General features: G+C 42.7%; 1 protein-coding gene across 2 annotated transcripts in view; it reads left to right on the top strand.

The window, feature by feature from the left end:
• The window catches only part of lpar1 (lysophosphatidic acid receptor 1), a 61,614-nt gene extending 45,290 nt beyond the window's left edge, over window positions 1-16,324 (top strand). For both annotated transcript variants that reach the window (XM_021601520.2, XM_036976619.1), the window contains exon 3: window positions 15,902-16,324. In XM_021601520.2, the coding sequence (XP_021457195.1) occupies window positions 15,902-16,209 (308 nt within the window). In that variant the 3' untranslated portion in view covers window positions 16,210-16,324. The remainder of the gene's footprint in view (window positions 1-15,901) is intronic.
• Window positions 16,325-21,731: the final 5,407 nt, after the last annotated feature.

Raw genomic sequence — 21,731 nt, 5'->3', positions numbered from 1 at the left:
TACTTGTGGGATATGAATGGGTGTCCAAGCTGTGTGCTTGTAGTTTAAACACCTCTTCTGGATAGGACCCTATAGACATCCTTTCAAAAGGATTTTCTGATGATCAATTAGCCTTTTTAAAATGATAAACTTGGATTAGCTAACACAACGTGCCGTTGGAACACAGAAGTGATGGATGCTGATGCTGGGCCTCTATACGCCTATGAAGATATTATATTAAAAATCAGTTGTCTCCAGCTACAATAGTCATTTACAACATTAACAATGTCTACACTGTATTTCTGATAAATTTGTGGTAATGGTAAAAAATGTGCTTTTCTTTCAAAAACAAGGACATTTCTAAGTGACCCCAAGTGTGTGTGTGTGGGGCCGTGTCTTTGGCATCATTAAAGGTGAAGACTTATTTTATCAAATCAATTCTCTGTAATTATTATTACGTGATTAAACTAATCATGTAGACGTAATTAACTAGGAAGTCGGGGCACCAAGGAAAATCTTCAGATTACAAAGATATAATTTTAATATCTGATCAATTAATTATTAATTCTTTACCTTAAGTCAGTCTCATTTCAAACGCCGTAGAATTCTTGATTATCTGCATGAACCCAGCCTAAACTATGAATCATCATCAACACCAATTGGCTTAATCATTTATTTACTAACTAACTAATCAAACAGTAGATATTGGTAACAATGATAGGGAAGATTCCCAAGTGGGCTAAGCCGATATGACGGCTTGGTGGTTCATAATGATGGCTGACCTTCATGGGCTGATTTGGAGTGTTGTGTAACTTAATATAGAATAATGAAACAACTTTGGTTACCTTCTCGAGTGAAGATTGTACAGAAACTGCCCGGGTTAAGCAACGTTTTCCTGGACCGTGTTAGGATATAAAGACGGATTTTATCAAACAAAACTATGCTACATTTTATCTCTGACTCTCAGGATGACAAATCAGAGCCAGATTACTGAATGTAAGTACATTGTTTACCGTCAGAGGTGAATGTATCCAACCAGTTGCCTTTAAGTGTTTTGTTGTTGTGTCCTCAACCAATAGCTGTTTGTTTTGCTGTGACAGCTACTGTAGATTGGACCCTGCAGATTAACACACCTTTTTAAGGCTTCTGATTATATAATGTCTATGTCCTGGAAAGTTGGCTGTTTACAATGCCGTTCTAGTCACATTATTGAGCAAAAACTGTCCCGATTTTGAGACTGTGATCCTGTAGACGTTAAACAGGACACCTTGGTGCATTCAGCATGTCAATACTTCTTACAAAAACAAGTAGAAATGAAGTCAACCTCCTCCTCCACTTTGAGCCATTATTAACGCTAGCTCTCCATGTTCATTTAAGGGCCCTCTTTGTGCCACCTGACCACTACAGGAATGATGGAGTCCATCCAAATCATCTTGGCTCCTGGACTCTGTCCACGCATTTCAAGGCTGCGTTGAAACAATGACTGGTAAATGATCCAAGACCAGCTCAGTTAATCCCTACCATTGTGACAATGAGTCGTCATAATGATGCATCAAATGCACATGATCCTAGGGGCATTGGCAAACACAATGTAAGTAATTTAATTTATGTACCCCCAATTACACCGAATACATTTGTTTATCCTACAGCTATTGTAAGCAGTAATCACGAGCCTATAAACCAGAGTTACACTGTTAGCACTGAGGCGGTGTGCAATAGTAGGAAGTCCAATTTATGCAGCTCACCCTGCACTATTAGCTCCAATGTAAATAACATGTGTAAGTCTACCTCTGATAAGCTTCCCAGTAAAAGCATTAAAAACAATCAAGCAACCCAGAAAAGTGCTAAAAATAAATAGCCCATGAATTCTCAATTTGCAGTACGTTTGCCAATCAGTTGTGCAGCCAGACTTATTTGCAATTCCTTTTGCCTCATCCCTCTCAACCATACAATGTTAAAATCCCTCATAAATTCATTTAGATGTAATTTTTTACAGTAATTTTCTTAATGAGCTTAAAAGTAACTGGAATAAGCAATTTCATAAATGTGTCAAGTGCAGCGTCTGGTTGTTCCTCATTACTCACCACAGACCAGCAAATATTCTTCACATCATCAACATAGGTATCATTATGAAACTTCTTGTATGACCTCTTATACCCTGTATTAGGCCCAGCCTTTGGAACGTTGGTTTTCCTAGATATGGCTATTCCGAACAATACATCCAACGAATTTGGATACTGCTTAAAGCAAAATTTTACAGCATTTGTAAAGATGTGATCAATACATGTTGATGGTTTATTTAATTCCTGCGCTGTTGAATTATTATTATTATTATTATTATTTGTATTTATTGAACCTTTTATTTTTACTAGGCAAGTCAGTTAAGAACACCATTTTGATTTACAATGACCACCTACCCTGGCCAAACCCTAACCCGTATGATCCTGGGCCAATTGTGCGCCGCCCTATTGGACTCCCAATCACGGCCGGTTATGATACGGCCTGCAATCGAACCAGGGTTTTTGGTGACGCTTCTAGCACTGCGATGCAGTGCCTTAGACCGCTGTGCCACTCGGGGGCTCTACCCTGGTAGGTTGACTGATAATCTGAAACAGGGTGCAGGGACTGGTTGGAGTTTTTTAAAATTATTATTGAGTGGGCAGCTTGATGAAAGCCAGTCCAATATTTAAATCACCCAGAAAATATACCTCTCTGTTGATATCACATACATTATCAAGCATTTCACACATGCTAACCAGATACTGACTGTTAGCACTTGGTGGTCTATAGCAGCTTCCCACCAGAATGGGCTTTAGGTAAGGCAGACGAACCTGTAGCCATATTTACTTCAACAGATGATGTGCCTCTAAGCTTTACAGGAATGTGGTTCTGAATATAAACAGAAACACCTCCACCATTGGCTTTTCTGTAGATGTTATAACCATGTATTACTACCACTGCATCGTCAAAGCTATTATTGGAGTGAGTTTCAGAGTCAGAATATACATGTAATCTGTTACTAAGAAGTTATTGATTTCATAAACCTTGTTTCTTAGGCTACATTAATGTGGGCTATTTTTTAGCAATTTTCTGTGATGCTTGATTGATTGATTGTTGTCATTGCCTCACTGGGACATGCTTTTCCAACCGTCTTGAAGGAGGTCCCACATGCTTTTCCAACCGTCTTGAAGGAGTTCCCACATGCTTTTCCAATCGTCTTGAAGGAGGTCCCACATGCTTTTCCAATCGTCTTGAAGGAGGTCCCAAATGCTTTTCCAATCGTCTTGAAGGAGTTCCCACATATGCTGAGCACTTGTTGGCTGCTTTTCCTTCACTCTGCGGTCCAACTCATCCCAAACCATCTCAATTGGCTTGAGGTTGGGTGATTGTGGAGGCCAGGTCATCTGATGCAGCACTCCACTCAAATAGCCCTTACACAGCCTGGAGGTGTGTTTTGGGTCATTGTCCTGTTGAAAAACAAATGATAGTCTCACTAAGCGCAAACCAGATGGGATGACGTATCGCTGCAGAATGATGTGGTAGCAATACTGATAAAGTGTGCCTTGAATTATAAACAAATCAGACACTCTCACCAGCAAAGCTCCATCACACCTCCTCCTCCATGCTTCACCGTAGGAACAACACATGCAGAGATCATCCGATCACTTACTCTGCATCTCACAAAGGCACTGCAGTAGGAACAAAACATGAAACATTTGGACTCTTCAGAACAAAGGACATGATGTCCATCGCTCGTGTTTCTTGGCCCAAGCAAATGTCTACTTATTGGACACTTAGTAGTGGTTTCTTTGCAACAATTTGACCATGAAGGTCTGATTCACGCAGTCTCCTCTGAACAGTTGATGTGTCTGTTACTTGAACTCTGTGAGGAATTTATTTTACCTACAATCTGAGGCTGGTAACTCTAATGAACTTATCCTCTGCAGAGGTAACTCTGCGTCTTCCTTTCCTGTGATGGACCTCATGAGAGCCAGTTTCATCATAGCACTTGATGGTTTTTGTGAATGCCCTTTAAGAAACTTTCAAAGTTCTTGAAATGTTCTGTATTGACTGACCTTAATGTCTTAAAGTAATGATGGAATGTAATTTTCTCTTTGGCAAAAACAGCTTAAATAAGCATACTATGGACTTGGTCTTTTACCAAATAGGGCTATCTTCTGTATACCACCCCTACCTTGTCACAACACAACTGATTGGCTCAAACGCATTAAGAAGGAAAGATATTTCACAGCTTTTAACAAGGCACACCTGTTAATTGAAATGCATTCCAGGTGACTCCCTCGTGAAGCTGGTTGAGAGAATGCCAAGAGTGTGCAAAGCTGTCAAGGCAAAGGGTGGCTACTTTGAAGAATCTCAAATATAAAATATATTTTCATTTGTTTAACACTTTTTTGGTTACTACTTGATACCATATGTGTTATTTCATAGTGTCTTAACTATTATTCTACCATATAGAAAATAGTACAAATAAAGAAAAACCCTTGAATGAGTAGGTGTGTCCAAATGTTGGCTTCTATGGTGGCTTCTACCTCTAGCACGGCCTACTGTACTGTAGCACGGCCTTCTGTAACACGGCCTACTGTAGCACAGCCTTCTGTAACACAGCCTGCTGTACTGTAGCACGGCCTCCTGTACTGTAGCATGGCCTACTATTGCACGGCCTCCTGTAGCACGGCCTCCTGTACTGTAGAGCGGCCTATTATTGCACTGCCTTCTGTAGCACTGCCTTCTGTAGCACGGTCTTCTGTAGCACGGTCTTCTGTAGCACGGCCTTCTGTACTGTAGCACGGCCTACTGTAGCACAGCCTACTGTAGCACAGCCTACTGTAACACAGCCTACTGTACTGTAGCACGGCCTCCTGTACTGTAGCACGGCTCAGCTCAGTCTTGGGTGAAAATTGGGTGAAAAATTGTGTTGACGTTATAGCTTTTTATCTCAGCGAGACTACTCCATGACTGAAACCAAAACCTCCTCAGAGACGTTGTATGTGTCCCAAATGGCACCCTATTCCCTACATAGTGCACTAAAAGTAGTGCAATATGTAGGGAATGGGGTGCCATTTGGGACGACGACATAAATATTAGAAATGATATTAAAAACAACATCATAATGGCTTCCTGTAATAGAGAAATAGGACACCAATTCCTGCATTTACCCCCAGTGCCATTTTCAAACAGAATTATTGAAAGTGCCTTTTAGACCAAATGAGTTCAGGAAATAGTTTCCATTTCTGCAGAAGAGGGTGACGATTTAGTCATTCAGAACCATTTCTATAAGAGATCTATGAGGAAGTGATGCTGTTGATGAGAATGATGATGAGGCAGAGATGGTTCCTTTCAGCACATTGTGTCGTCTGTTTGTTATATGGGGCCTTTGTGATGTACCCTAGTAGGACACCAGACCACAGAGTAGTGACTGGCCTATAGCGAGAGTACTATAGCAGAATACTAGAACAGCTTTCAGAGGACATGAGAGGAACAGATGTGTTATTTTAACTCTCCCAGTCTGACATCTGAAGATAGTTAGACTGAGATATGATATGTTAGGAACATTCACATTGTTTCAAACTGAATAGACAGACAATGTGAATGTTCCTAACTGAATAGACAGACTGTGAATGTTCCTAACTGAATAGACAGACAATGTGAATGTTCCTAACTGAATAGACAGACAATGTGAATGTTCCTAACTGAATAGACAGACAATGTGAATGTTCCTAACTGAATAGACAGACAATGTGAATGTTCCTAACTGAATAGACAGACAATGTGAATGTTCCTAACTGAATAGACAGACAATGTGAATGTTCCTAACTGAATAGACAGACAATGTGAATGTTCCTAACTGAATAGACAGACAATGTGAATGTTCCTAACTGAATAGACAGACAATGTGAATGTTCCTAACTGAATAGACAATCAATGTGAATGTTCCTAACTGAATAGACAGACAATGTGAATGTTCCTAACTGAATAGACAGACAATGTGAATGTTTCTAACTGAATAGACAGACAATGTGAATGTTCCTAACTGAATAGACAATCAATGTGAATGTTCCTAACTGAATAGACAGACAATGTGAATGTTCCTAACTGAATAGACAGACAATGTGAATGTTCCTAACTGAATAGACAGACAATGTGAATGTTCCTAACTGAATAGACAGACAATGTGAATGTTCCTAACTGAATAGACAGACAATGTGAATGTTCCTAACTGAATAGACAATCAATGTGAATGTTCCTAACTGAATAGACAGACAATGTGAATGTTTCTAACTGAATAGACAGACAATGTGAATGTTCCTAACTGAATAGACAGACAATGTGAATGTTCCTAACTGAATAGACAGACAATGTGAATGTTCCTAACTGAATAGACAGACGATGTGAATGTTCCTAACTGAATAGACAGACAATGTGAATGTTCCTAACTGAATAGACAGACAATGTGAATGTTCCTAACTGAATAGACAGACAATGTGAATGTTCCTAACTGAATAGACAGACAATGTGAATGTTTCTAACTGAATAGACAATCAATGTGAATGTTCCTAACTGAATAGACAGACAATGTGAATGTTTCTAACTGAATAGACAATCAATGTGAATGTTCCTAACTGAATAGGCAGACAATGTGAATGTTAATTTGCTGTTTTTCTCTGGTGTGTGTTTTCTTTTCTCAGGGGTGTGTTAGGGTTGGGCTGTGTTGTGTTTTAGTCTCTGTTCATCCCTGCCATCTGGTATAAATTTGTCCTCATCATGTTCCCACAACTTCCCAGGTCTCAGTAACTAGGAGGGAGAAGTGTTCTCACACAGCATCTCTCCCCTATCATACAGCCTCTCTCCCCTTTCATACAAGGTAACCTGCTTAAATGACTAATAGACATGTAGTCTAATGACTAGTAGACATGAAGTGCTTTGATAGGCTGCTCATGGCTCACATCAACACCATTATCCCAGAAACCCTAGACCCACCCCAATTCGCATACTGCCCCAACAGATCCACAGATAACACAATCTCAATCGTACTCCACTGCCCTTTCCCACTTGGACAAAAGGAACACCGATGTGAGAATACTTTTCATTGACTACAGCTCAGCGTTTAACACCATAGTGCCCTCAAAACTGATCACTAAGCTAAGGACCCTGTGACTAAACACCTTTTGCAACTAGATCCTGGACTTCCTGACGGGCTGCCCCCCCAGGTGGTGAGGGTAGGCAACAACACGTCTGCCACACTGATCCTCAACACAGGTGCCCCTCAGGGGTGCGTGCTCAGTCCCCTCCTGTACTCCCTGTTCACCCACGACTGCATGGCAAACACGACTCCAACACCATCATTAAGTTTGGTGACGACACAACGGTAGTAGGCCTGATCACCGACAACAATGAGACAGCCTTTAGGGAGGAGGTCAGAGACCTAGCAGTTTGGTGCCAGAGACCTCCAGTTTGGTCTCCCTCAACGTGAGCAACACAAATAAGCTGATCGTGGACTAAAGGAACAGGCAGGCCGAACAGGCCTCCATTCACATCGACGGGGCTGTAGTGGAGCGGGTCGAGAGTTTCAAGTTCCTTGGTGTCCAAATCATCAACGATCTATCATGGTCCAAACACACCAAGACAGTTGTGAAGAGGGCACATCAATGCCTTTTCCCCCTCAGGAGACAAAATATTTGGCGTGGGTCCCCAGATCCTCAAAAAGTTATACAGCTGCACCATCGAGAGCATCCTGACTAGTTGCATTACAACCTGGTACGGCAACTGCTCATCATCCTACTGTAAGGCGATACGAAGGGTAGTGTGTACGGCCCAGTACATCACTGGGGGCAAGCTTCCTGCATCCAAGCTTCCTGCATCCAAGCTTCCTGCCATCCAAGCTTCCTGCATCCAAGCTTCCTGCCATCCAAGCTTCCTGCATCCAAGCTTCCTGCCATCCAAGCTTCCTGCCATCCAAGGCCCAAAAATGTGTCAGTCACCCCAGTCATATACTGTTCTCTCTGCGACCGCACAACAAGCGGTACCAGAGCGCCAAGTCTAGGTCCAAAAGGCTCCTTAACAGCTTCTACCCCCAAACCATAAGACTGATGAACAATTAGGAAAATGGCCACCTGGACTATTTACATTGACACCCCTTTGTTTTTACACTGCTGCTACTCGCTGCTTATTATCTATACAGTGCCTTGCGAAAGTATTCGGCCCCCTTGAACTTTGCGACCTTTTGTCACATTTCAGGCTTCAAACATAAAGATATAAAACTGTATTTTTTTGTGAAGAATCAACAACAAGTGGGACACAATCATGAAGTGGAACGGCATTTATTGGATATTTCAAACTTTTTGAACAAATCAAAAACTGAAAAATTGTGCGTGCAAAATTATTCAGCCCCTTTACTTTCAGTGCAGCAAACTCTCTCCAGAAGTTCAGTGAGGATCTCTGAATGATCCAATGTTGACCTAAATGACTAATGATGATAAATACAATCCACCTGTGTGTAATCAAGTCTCCGTATAAATGCACCTGCACTGTGATAGTCTCAGAGGTCCGTTAAAAGCGCAGAGAGCATCATGAAGAACAAGGAACACACCAGGCAGGTCCGAGATACTGTTGTGAAGAAGTTTAAAGCCGGATTTGGATACAAAAAGATTTCCCAAGCTTTAAACATCCCAAGGAGCACTGTGCAAGCGATAATATTGAAATGAAAGGAGTATCAGACCACTGCAAATCTACCAAGACCTGACCGTCCCTCTAAACTTTCAGCTCATACAAGGAGAAGACTGATCAGAGATGCAGCCAAGAGGCCCATGATCACTCTGGATGAACTGCAGAGATCTACAGCTGAGGTGGGAGACTCTGTCCATAGGACAACAATCAGTCGTATATTGCACAAATCTGGCCTTTATGGAAGAGTGGCAAGAAGAAAGCCATTTCTTAAAGATTTCCATAAAAAGTGTCGGTTAAAGTTTGCCACAAGCCACCTGGGAGACACACCAAACATGTGGAAGAAGGTGCTCTGGTCAGATGAAACCAAAATTGAACTTTTTGGCAACAATGCAAAACGTTATGTTTGGCGTAAAAGCAACACAGCTGAACACACCATCCCCACTGTCAAACATGGTGGTGGCAGCATCATGGTTTGGGCCTGCTTTTCTTCAGCAGGGACATGGAAGATGGTTAAAATTGATGGGAAGATGGATGGAGCCAAATGCAGGACCATTCTGGAAGAAAACCTGATGGAGTCTGCAAAAGACCTGAGACTGGGATGGAGATTTGTCTTCCAACAAGACAATGATCCAAAACATAAAACAAAATCTACAATGGAATGGTTCAATAATAAACATATCCAGGTGTTAGAATGGCCAAGTCAAAGTCCAGACCTGAATCCAATTGAGAATCTGTGGAAATAACTGAAAACTGCTGTTCACAAATGCTCTCCATCCAACCTCACTGAGCTCGAGCTGTTTTGCAAGGAGGAATGGGAAAAAATGTCAGTCTCTCGATGTGCAAAACTGATAGAGACATACCCCAAGCGACTTACAGCTGTAATCGCAGCAAAAGGTGGCGCTACAGAGTATTAACTTAAGGGGGCTGAATAATTTTGCACGCCCAATTTTTCAGTTTTTGATTTGTTAAAAAAGTTTGAAATATCCAATAAATGTCGTTCCACTTCATGATTGTGTCCCACTTGTTGTTGATTCTTCACAAAAAATACAGTTTTATATCTTTATGTTTGAAGCCTGAAATGTGGCAAAAGGTCGCAAAGTTCAAGGGGGCCGAATACTTTCGCAAGGCACTGTACATTGTCACTTGACACACCCCTACCTATATGTACAAATTAACTACCCTACCTAAATGTACAAATTAACTTGATTAAATTTTCTCAACTCTAATTCCTGAACTGCATTGTTGGTTAAGGGCTTGTAATTACGCATTTCATGGTATTTACCTGTTGTTTTCAGAGCATGTGACACATAACATTAAATTTGACAGATGTCTGTCTCTCTCCTCATTCACAATTCACAGCTGTCAATTCGATTGGTTTTATTGGCATGGGAAAAATACTGTATGTTTACATTGCCAAAGCAAGTGAAATAGATAATAAACAATATAAAATGAACAGTAAACATTACACTCAAAGTTCCCCCCAAAAATAGATATTTCAGATGTCATTGTTTCTCTCTCTTTCCATTCACAACCCACAGCTGTCTTCTCTCTCTCTGTCTCTCTCTCTGTCTCTCTCTCTGTCTCTCTCTCTGTCTCTCTCTCTGTCTCTCTCTCTGTCTATGTCTCTGTCTCTGTCTCTGTCTCTGTCTCTGTCTCTCTGTCTCTGTCGGTTGGGAGAACCTAAATGTTATTTTGGGTTCCAGGTAGAACATGTGAGTCGGCTGCTCTTCTCTCTCTCCCTGTCTCTGTCCTGTCGGTTGGGAGAACCTAAATGTTATTTTGGGTTCCAGGTAGAACGTGAGTCGACTGCTCCTCTCTTACAGCTTGTTTAACTCCTGAGAGCCTCTCTCGGAATATCTGAGACATGAGGTGTACAGCCAGACCCGCTGAGCAGAACATAAAGCTTCTCTCTCTGCTTCAACAAAACATCTGCTCTCTTACAAAGTCTGAATATTGTTATGTTTTTAACACAGAGATTTTCAGCTGAATGTCATCGTAGAGCGTAAATCTTCATGCATCTTCGTCTTTGGATATAATCAGAATGTTATGTTGATTAAAAGCAGAATTGTAGCTATATGTGTAAATGATGTTGCTGTGATGGTCAAGAACATGTTGTCTTTAGTTGGAGATAAGGAGGATCATTTTGTGTCAGAGGAATCAAGGAGAGGCCTTGTCCTTAACAGAGAACTACTCAGAGGAACCAAGGAGAGGCCTTGACCTTAACAGAGAACTACTAACTATATATGCGTCCTATTTGGGACACACGTGCTCATCCCAGGGTTTTTCTTTATTTTTACTATTTTATACATTGTAGAATAATAGTGACGACATCAAAACTATGAAATAACACATGGAATTATGTAGTAACCAAAAAAAGAGTTAAACAAATCATAATATATTTTAAACTTGACCTTCTTCAAAGTAGCCACCCTTTGCCTTGATGACAGCTTTGCATTCTCTCAACCAGCTTCATGAGGTAGTCAACTAGAATGCATTTTAATTAACAGGTGTGCCTTGTTAAAAGTTCATTTTTGGAATTTATTTCCTCCTTTAAAACTTCTTAAGGCTAGGGGGCAGTATTCAGAAGTTTGGATGACTGAGGTGCCCAAAGTAAACTGCCTGCTACTCAGGCACAGAAGCTAGGATATGCATATAATTGGTTGTAGTTTCTAAAACTGTTAAAATAATGCATGTGAGTATAACAGAACTGATATGGCAGGTGAAAACCCAAGTTTATTTTGTTGTTGAGGTTTCTGCCCATTCAAATGCTTGTTTATGGGAAAATCAAAGGAATATCTCCCAGATTGCAGTTCCTAGGGCTTCCACTAGATGTCAACAGTCTTTAGAAAGAGTTTCAGGCTTGTGTTTTGAAAAATGAACCAGAATTTGTAGTTTTTCAAGGTGGCTCTCGTTTTGGCTGTAATCTTGTGGTGCGCGTGGAAAAGGGCGGCCACTTCGTTATTTATCTTCGGTAATAAACATACTATTCTCCGTCTTAAATTTGATCATTTATTTACATATTAGGGTACCTGAGGATTGATTAGAAACGTTATTTGACTTGTTTGGATGAAGTTTATTGGTAACTTTTGGGATTCCCTTACAGGTGGATTACTGAATCAAGCGCGCCAACTAAACTGACTTTTTTGGGATATAAAGAAGGACTTTATCGAACAAAATGACCATTTATGTAGCTGGGACCCTTTCCCAGCACCCCACCTTTCCCAAAGAGTTTAATGCGTCTGAGCTAATCGGTTGTGTTGTGACAAAGTAGGGGTGGTATAACAGGACTCTACGCTAACTTTCTCCCCAAGGAGTACATGTGCTCCTAAATGAAAAAATGTAGGAGCACAGTGAAAAATGTAAGAGTTTATTAACAATTTATTACATACATATTTATACTAAGTACTAAGGGACACACATCTGTGGAACAGCACATACCACCAAAATTGCACATTGACCCATGACCCATGCCTACTAAACGCAAAGGATATCAGTTGTCCAGCTGGTTTTGTATGTTGGCCGTCTGGCACGCTTAGAGGTCAGCCAGCGGTCCACGGCAGGAGTGGGATCCAACTCCTCGACAGAAGGCCCCTCCAGGCTGATCCTCATCAGGTCTTTGTTGATGGAGATCACAAGGCAGCTTCTTGTCGAATTCTTAATCCGGTTCTGCACAGAGAAGCCTCGCTCTCACTTGGCAGCTGAAATGGGCAGAACCTGCATAAGCTGCACCAACTCCAGTATGTTCTAGGGAAAAGATATCTTTCAATTTCATTTAAACTCTTACCATCAACTTATCAAACCAACCATAGGATAGCACTCAGGACTGTTAGTCGACCTTGTAATCGTGCCTGTAGGGATCCTTTGTCAACATGGTCCCCCACAGGCCACTGTAGGACTTGTCCTTGACACTGTGGCTGACCAGGATTTTCAGCCCCTGCCACTCATCCTGGATTGCAGCCATGTTGTACCCTGATCTGCAGGATTGAAGAGAGCAAGTGAGTTTGCATATTTTCCAAACATAACATTGTCTCATATGGCAATGCAGTGTCAAATACATTCTTACCTCTCTAGAGGCTCCTTGAAATGCCTCATCAGTTCTGCCACACCATCATCGCCGAAGGTGAGGAGGCTTGGCCTGGTCATGTTTAGCACTCTGAAAGACTCCACTGGGGTCTGGACACCCTCATCCTTTAGCAAACCACCAAACATGGCTTTGAGATCATCCACGCCACCTTCTGAATGGTCAGTAGTGCCAGTTCTAGTCTGTGAAAGTCAGAACAGAATCTTCCAAAAAAATTCACCATCTCCCCCCTGTCTCTTGTGCCAACAGAAAACAATAATTCTGTGGTATTTACCATTCCAGCACTTAGCGCATGCACACACTAAATCATAGGTTTGTAACTAATAAATTCTCTATGTGGCATACAGTGGATCGGGATTATATGCCCCCCTGCCTTTCTCTGCAGGTGGGCAATCACTCCCCCACGGTGGCCCATGTTCACGGAGACACGATCTGCCCCGAAGGAGATGCACCTCTTCATCCATGACCCTCCGGGCAAACAGCACAAAATGTGGCCTTTGTGGCATCCAAAACGCCTCGAATGACAACACACAAAAAAAAAATTATACAAAAGTATTTCTGACAAACTAAATTAAATGATCCCAAATATGAATAACGGTTAAACTTTACACAAGACTAAAGCCTATAAAGAGGAACAATTTACCAATGGCATGAGAGTGCTCAAGGGTCTGTTTTCCGACCATGTGATTGACTGGCTTCCCATCCTCCAACAAGCGCAGGTAGACTATCTTTCGTTCGGTGTTGGATATATCAGCGCATGTAGAAAATGTCTCATTCGGTGTTGGATATACAGTGGGGCAAAAAAGCATTTAGTCAGCCACCAATTGTGCAAGTTCTCCCACTTAAAAAGATGAGATAGGCCTGTAATTTTCATCATAGGTACACTTCAACTATGACAGACAAAATGAGAAAAAAAATCCAGAAAATCACATTGTAGGATTTTTAATGAATTTATTTGCAAATTATGGTGGAAAATAAGTATGCATGTAAAAACAGATGCAATTCTGTTGTAGCTTAGACCCTAATTTACATCCAGGTTTTTGTGTCGTGCCGCCATCGGTTGAGACACAGCATGCTCTTGACTACAGGGTGGGTGTCATTTCAATCATAGAAACACAATTCATAGAATGGACCTATGCCTTCAGAACACTCTAATTTACCTGGTGCACCATTGAAATTAGAATTTAAACTTTGTAATTACTACCACGAAGATGGCTTCCTGTCCACCCACCATCAAATGCCAACTTTAAATGGTCATGTCCAATGTTCCCTCCAACGTTTTGGGGCACTGAGCAAATTGTAGGCTTTGTGAGAGGAAACTTGAACGTTGTGAGAATTGTGTGCAACTTCTGGTGAGCGTTTTACAGTGGACACTGAGGCTGTACCCTTAGTTTCAGTAGCCAATAGGTTGTACCCTTAGTTTCAGTAGCCAATAGGCTGTACCCTTAGTTTCAGTAGCCAATAGGTTGTACTCTTAGTTTCAGTAGCCAATAGGTTGTACCCTTAGTTTCAGTAGCCAATAGGTTGTACCCTTAGTTTCAGTAGCCAATAGGTTGTACCCTTAGTTTCAGTAGCCAATAGGCTGTACCCTTACAGTTTCAGTAGCCAATAGGCTGTACCCTTAGTTTCAGTAGCCAATAGGTTGTACCCTTACAGTTTCAGTAGCCAATAGATTGTATGTACCCTTACAGTCTTAGACAGTAGCCAATAGGCTGTACCCTTACCGTTTTAGACAGTAGCCAATAGGCTGCACCCTGACAGTTTTAGACATGAGCCAATAGGTTATTGTGGATATTGGAGCATAATGTAGGCCTACCAACAAAACCAATGGAGTAAAGCACATAACATTTTCACATGGAAACAGCTTTTGATTTCTATGATAGACTATATGAGGTGTTAAATACAGGCCTACAGTAGTCTATAAGAGGTGTTCAGTGAAGGCCTACAGTAGTCTGTATGAGGTGTGAAGGCCTACAGTAGTCTGTATGAGGTGTTCAGGCCTACAGTAGTCTGTATGAGGTGTTCAGGCCTACGGTAGTCTGTATGAGGTGTTCAGGCCTACGGTAGTCTGTATGAGGTGTTCAGGCCTACGGTAGTCTGTATGAGGTGTTCAGGCCTACGGTAGTCTGTATGAGGTGTTCAGGCCTACGGTAGTCTGTATGAGGTGTTCAGGCCTACAGTAGTCTGTATGAGGTGTTCAGGCCTACAGTAGTCTGTATGAGGTGTTCAGGCCTACAGTAGTCTATATGAGATGTTGAATACAGGCCTGGTTTAGTGGTTTTTGTGCTCTTGTAGGAAACAGTAACTCCCCATTATTTAATTGGGCTATTAACTTGCTAACTAGCAAAGAATATCAACAAATGTGCATGTGCGGCTCTGCGCTCCGAATCTTAACTGATCTGAAAAGCGTTTTCACTTTGCGGATGATTGAAAGACCGTTGCGCTCTGGCTCTGCCTGCAACAAAATCATACTCAATCTAGCAAAGTTACATTTGTTTTGGTTTGTTGCATTCAAATGGGGCTGATATAATGTTGTTGATTCTATCATAGAAACAACGTGGATCTAATACACCACAAACTAATGGGGCGGATCGCATGCGTCTCCAAGCACCCAGTTTAGAGGGCACATTGTTAGAATAAACATTCTAGGGGTGCACTTGTGTTCAAGTGCACGTTGTGTCTCAACTGATGGCACAACACAAACACCTCTGATGTAAAATAAGGTCCAAGCTACAACATATATGCAACACAACATTTAGATAGTTTTAACTTTTAAGGTTAAGAAATTATAAAACAGTTTGACAATCCCTGCTTGTAAGCTTTTAAAAAGATATATCCATTTCAGTCGTTTATATTTTCCAGTGACGAAGACGAATGTTTCATGGTAAGGTATGTAGACGGGGTCAACTTTGACCCCATCTCCTGAATGTTTTGCCATTCAGGTCAAAAATCACTTCCTGACCACTTCTACAATGGAACAACTTGTATGGTTTCATTCAAATCAACAATCAACAATTGTAGGTTGAGACTAACTTCTGGCCACACTGAGCAGTCCCATTCTCTAACCAGTCATCTCCTTCTGGTGGTCAGATTAACTGAACAGTCTCATTCTCTAACTGAATAGTCTTACTTTCTCACTTTTCTCTTCTCCTCCAGGTGCGTTCATCGTGTGCTGGACGCCAGGGCTGGTTCTCATCCTCCTCGATGTGTTCTGTGCCAACTGTAACGTCCTGGACTTTGAGAAGTTCTTCCTGCTTCTGGCTGAGTTTAACTCTGCTATGAACCCCATCATCTACAGCTACCGGGACAAGGAGATGAGCGCCACCTTCAAGCAGATCTTGTGCTGTCAGCGCCAGGAGAACGTTAACGGGACGGCAGCCGAGGGCTCCGACCGCTCAGCCTCCTCTATCAATCACACCGTGCTGAGTGGAGGGAAACAAAACAATGATCACTCAGTGGTGTGAGGAGAGGGGCTGGAGACAGGAGGAGAGGGGCTGGAGACAGGAGGAGAGGGGCTGGAGACAGGAGGAGAGGGGCTGGAGACAGGAGGAGAGGGGCTGGAGACAGGAGGAGAGGGGCTGGAGACAGGAGGAGAGGGGCTAGAGACAGGAGGAGAGGGGCTGGGGTTGGAGGAGAGGAGAGGGACTGGGGCTGCAGAGAGGAGGAGAGGAGAAGGACTGGGGCAGGAGAGGAGAGGAGAGGGACTGGGGCTGCAGAGAGGAGGAGAGGAGAAGGACTGGGGCAGGAGAGGAGAGGGGCTGGGGTTGGAGCTAGGAGGAGAGGACTGGGGCTGGAGGAGAGGAGAGGGACTGGGGCTGCAGAGAGGAGGAGAGGAGAAGGACTGGGGCAGGAGAGGAGAGGGACTGGGGCTGGAGCTAGGAGGAGAAGGACTGGGGCTGGAGACAGGAGGAGAGGAGAAGGGCCGGAGGTAGCAGAAGAGGAGCTGGAGACAGGAGGAGAGGACTGGGGCTAGAGAACAGAGGAGAGGGGGCTGCAGTGTGAAGCCCAGCCCAGGGGTGGCCAGAAGATGGGTGGGGGGACGAGGGCAGGCTGGGGCCAGGGAGGTGGGTGGCCAGGAGATGGACAATTGGACCTACTATAATTGACCAGGGTGTTGCCATGGAGACGGGTCGGAACAGAGGGCAGATTCATTGCAAGACTCTTATTGGTTGTTAGTTATTTGTTTTCTATTTTGTTAAAGTGTTGACACCACATTAACTATTTAAAGACTTTAATGTATGATGATGTGAAGGACTTACCTGCAGAAGCTCTCTGTATCCCCCCTCTCTCTGACTAAACGTCTTAACTATCATTATATCCATATTACCATCACAATAGGAAGAAGGGTCTGACTAAACGGCTGAACAGCTTTTACCCAGGTCTTTTGGGCCTTCATTGTGACCACACGACTTAGATACTTGTTACTGTCTGTATTCTGTTGTTGAGCCAGACCAAAGGGGGCCAACCAAGTCGTTAGTCTGCCAAGACCTGGCCTGTGTCCCAAATTGGTCCTGGTCTAAAGTAGTGCACTACAAAGGGAATAGGGTTCCATTGGGGACATAGACCTGTTCATAATTTTAACTTTCTGTTGCCAAGTATGTTGGATCCATTAACTGAAAGCTTGGTGACCTGTTTTACCCAACTCTCGCTTTGGCCAGATTCCACCCCAAAGTCTGTCGTTGTCAAACACGACTGATCATAAAGCGTGTACATTCCTGATGTTTTAATGTCAGACATTCAGGTTAACACACTCTGTCCTGGACAATGACCATCGGCAAGGGAGTGTCTCTCGATCTATCTACAGTTATGGTCTATAGATGGCCTGAATTGCTTACAGGAGGTGTATTGATGGCATTAATGCAATTGATGGGCACCTCTAATACAGCTAACCTGAGTGATATCACCTCTAATACAGCTGACCTGAGTGATATCACCTCTAATACAGCTGACCTGAGTGATATCACCTCTAATACAGCTGACCTGAGTGATATCACCTCTAATACAGCTGACCTGAGTGATATCACCTCTAATACAGCTGACCTGAGTGATATCACCTCTAATACAGCTGACCTGAGTGATATCACCTCTAATACAGCTAACCTGAGTGATATCACCTCTAATACAGCTGACCTGAGTATCACCTCTAATAAAGCTGACCTGAGTGATATCACCTCTAATAAAGCTGACCTGAGTGATATCACCTCTAATACAGCTGACCTGAGTGATATCACCTCTAATACAGCTGACCAGAGGTCCAGTTTGTTGGTGCTGTCATGCAACTACCTTTCACTCATTGTCATGCCAAATACAGGGATCTGCCTAAATCTAGGAAAACCTAATATACAGGGTAGGTTGCACCAACATGGAGGAACTCTTAAGCCTTAATTTAACCCAGTTTCATCTTCATCTTGTTGCACCAAACTTTAAATCTATTTTTAAATTAATCCTAGTTAAAATGAATCCTTCCTCTAATCATAAGTTTTAGTTTTCACTTTAAACCTAGAGTCATTTTAAGCTTGAATATAAACTTAGATTGGAGATGAATTCTGAACTGCCACTTGATGTGGTTGAACTGATAAAATGACAGGATATCGACTGTGGAGAGACCAGAACGACAGAGTTCCTCAGAGAACATTACGAGACAGGTTGTATCCTGTTGAGTTTTTTTATGATAATGATGAGTTTTCAAGGAGATGCCGCTTCTCCAAGGAATCTGTAATGCTACTGGAAAGAAAGGTTGGACCAAGCGTGGGAACGACTGTAACGAGGATGTACCCCTACTACTTCAGCTCCTGATGACTCTACGGTTCTATGTAACTGGATGTTTCCAGATGGTGGATGGATGTGGACCTTTCTGGACTCCACAAGTCAACCGTCTACAGGATTGTAGCCAGAGTGTCCAGTGCTTTTGCCGGCCTGAAGAATGAGTACATCAGGTTCAGTCCGACAGAGGAAACAGCAGCTGGATTTTTACAGAAAAGCTAGATTCCCATGTGTACTATGGGCAATAGACTGGACACACATTCCTATTCCGAACCCTGGTGGTGGGAATGGAGAACTATTCTGTAATCAGAAAGATTACTGCTCCATCAACGTGCAGGCTGTCTGTGATGTCAAAGGTCAGCTCACCAACATCCTACTGCTCCGTCAACGTGCAGGCTGTCTGTGATGTCAAAGGTCAGCTCACCAACATCCTACTGCTCCGTCAACCTGCAGGCTGTCTGTGATGTCAAAGGTCAGCTCACCAACATCCTAGCTAGATGGCCAGGATCCACCCATGACAGCAGATACTTTGACAATAGTCGTCTGTGTGCAATGCTGGAAAGGGGAGCATATGAAGGCCCCCTACTACGTAACAATGGATATTATTGTCATGGGAACCTTATGACTCCCCTTTTAAACCCCCAGACACCTGAAGAGAGACAATCCACCACCTCATATCCTGACAAGAGATCTCATAGAGAGAGAACACACCACCGCTCATATCCTGACAAGAGATCTCATAGAGAGAGAACACACCACCTCTCATATCCTGACAAGAGATCTCATAGAGAGAGAACACATCACCTCTCATATCCTGACAAGAGATCTCATAGAGGGAGAACACACCACCTCTCATATCCTGACAAGAGATCTCATAGAGAGAGAACACACCACCTCTCATATCCTGACAAGAGATCTCATAGAGAGAGAACACACCACCTCTCATATCCTGACAAGAGATCTCATAGAGAGAGAACACACCACCTCTCATATCCTGACAAGAGATCTCATAGAGAGAGAACACACCACCTCTCATATCCTGACAAGAGATCTCATAGAGGGAGAACACACCACCTCTCATATCCTGACAAGAGATCTCATAGAGGGAGAACACACCACCTCTCATATCCTGACAAGAGATCTCATAGAGAGAGAACACACCACCTCTCATATCCTGACAAGAGATCTCATAGAGAGAGTTTTTGTAGTATGGAAGAAAAGATTCCCTCCCCTACAGGTGGTGCTCTGCATGAAGATGGACACTACACTGACAATCACAATTGCAGTGGAAGTTCTGTATAACTTTAGCAAGAGACAAGGAGACAAGCTACCTGAGGAGGATGAGGAGAATGGAGAAGATGGCCAGGTGCAACATGCTGTTGATGTGAATGCGATGAGGAGAACCTTGATTGAGAACAATTTTTGCAGCCTAACGTGTGTGTGTGTGTAGTGTAACATGTAAAAAGCAATATTATATTTTGACTGACGTGCAATTTTTAATAAGACTATCTGTATTAAAATGTATTATTAAGTCATTGTTATTCTCTATCATAAAGGGGGGAACTGGAAGCACCAGAACATGAGCGGGGGAACCACATTGCTTGGGAAAGCATTGTTTTAATAAATAACAAGATTAGCATTCTTTCCACATTTGTTTCCCTGAAGGCGTTTCTGTTTCTGAATTCGCAGTAGCTCTTTTTTTGTAAACTCAGAATCTCAGTCTGAGGAATATTTTTCTCTCCCTCCAGCGCCAAAACATCAATATGAGCTGTTTTCGTCTCGGGTTCTGGGGGGCGTTTGATTGGCCCGGCTAGTTCAAGATCCAGGCATTGCTGTTTCTCCACGACAACAGGGTGTCAGCTCAACTAAAGAGAATCAACTCATTATTAGAACTTATCTTCCCATTTTGTAATTGAATTAGAGCTTATGATACACCTTGGTCGAATGATGACGTTATGCAACATGCTGTAACGGGACTGAGAACAGTAAATTACTAGTAGCGTTAGTTTCAGTGGTGGAAAAAGTAATTTCATACTGTTGTAAAAGTAATGATATCTTAATAGAAAATAACTTGAGTAAAAGTCAGCCAGTAAAAAGTAAAGTAAAAAGTCAAAGTATTTGGGTTTAAATGTTCTTAAGTATCAAAAGTAAAAGTATGAATTATTTAATATTCCTTACATTAAGAAATCCAGATGGCACGGTTTTATTACATTGACAGTTTGCCAGTGTCACACTCCAACACTCAGACATAATTTACAAATGAAACATTTGTGTTTAGTGAGTCTGCCAGATCAGAGCCAGTAGGGATGACCAGGGATGTTCTCTGTTTAGTGAGTCCTCCAGATCAGAGCCAGTAGGGATGACCAGGGATGTTCTCTGTTTAGTGAGTCCTCCAGATCAGAGGCAGTAGGGCTGACCAGGGATGTTCTCTGTTTAGTGAGTCCTCCAGATCAGATGCAGTAGGGATGACCAGGGATGTTCTCTGTTTAGTGAGTCCTCCAGATCAGAGCCAGTAGGGATGACCAGGGATGTTCTCTGTTTAGTGAGTCCTCCAGATCAGAGGCAGTAGGGCTGACCAGGGATGTTCTCTGTTTAGTGAGTCCTCCAGATCAGAGGCAGTAGAGATGACCAGGGATGTTCTCTGTTTAGTGAATCCTCCAGATCAGATGCAGTAGGGATGACCAGGGATGTTCTCTGTTTAGTGAGTCTATCAGATCAGAGGCAGTAGGGATGACCAGGGATGTTCTCTGTTTAGTGAGTCCTCCAGATCAGAGGCAGTAGGGATGACCAGGGGATGTTCTCTGTTTAGTGAGTCCTCCAGATCAGAGGCAGTAGGGATGACCAGGGATGTTCTCTGTTTAGTGAGTCCTCCAGATCAGACGCAGTGGGGATGACCAGGGGATGTTCTCTGTTTAGTGAGTCCTCCAGATCAGACGCAGTGGGGATGACCAGGGGATGTTCTCTGTTTAGTGAGTCCTCCAGATCAGAGCCAGTAGGGATGACCAGGGATGTTCTCTGTTTAGTGAGTCCTCCAGATCAGAGCCAGTGGGGATGACCAGGGGATGTTCTCTCGATAAGTGCCCGAATTGGACCAGGTTCCTGCTAAGTACTCAAGAACATTATATGGAGTAAAACCTTGTTTAAGTCTTTTCTTTAGGAATGTAGTGAAGTAAAAATAAAAGTTGTCCAATATATAAAGAGTAAAGTACAGATACCCAAAAAA

This window comes from Oncorhynchus mykiss, chromosome 5 (genome assembly GCF_013265735.2).
Source record: "Oncorhynchus mykiss isolate Arlee chromosome 5, USDA_OmykA_1.1, whole genome shotgun sequence".
Classification (NCBI taxonomy): Eukaryota; Metazoa; Chordata; class Actinopteri; order Salmoniformes; family Salmonidae; genus Oncorhynchus; species Oncorhynchus mykiss.
The sequence above is the reverse complement of the archived record's forward strand: the minus strand, read 5'-3'. Positions and strand labels throughout refer to the sequence as shown.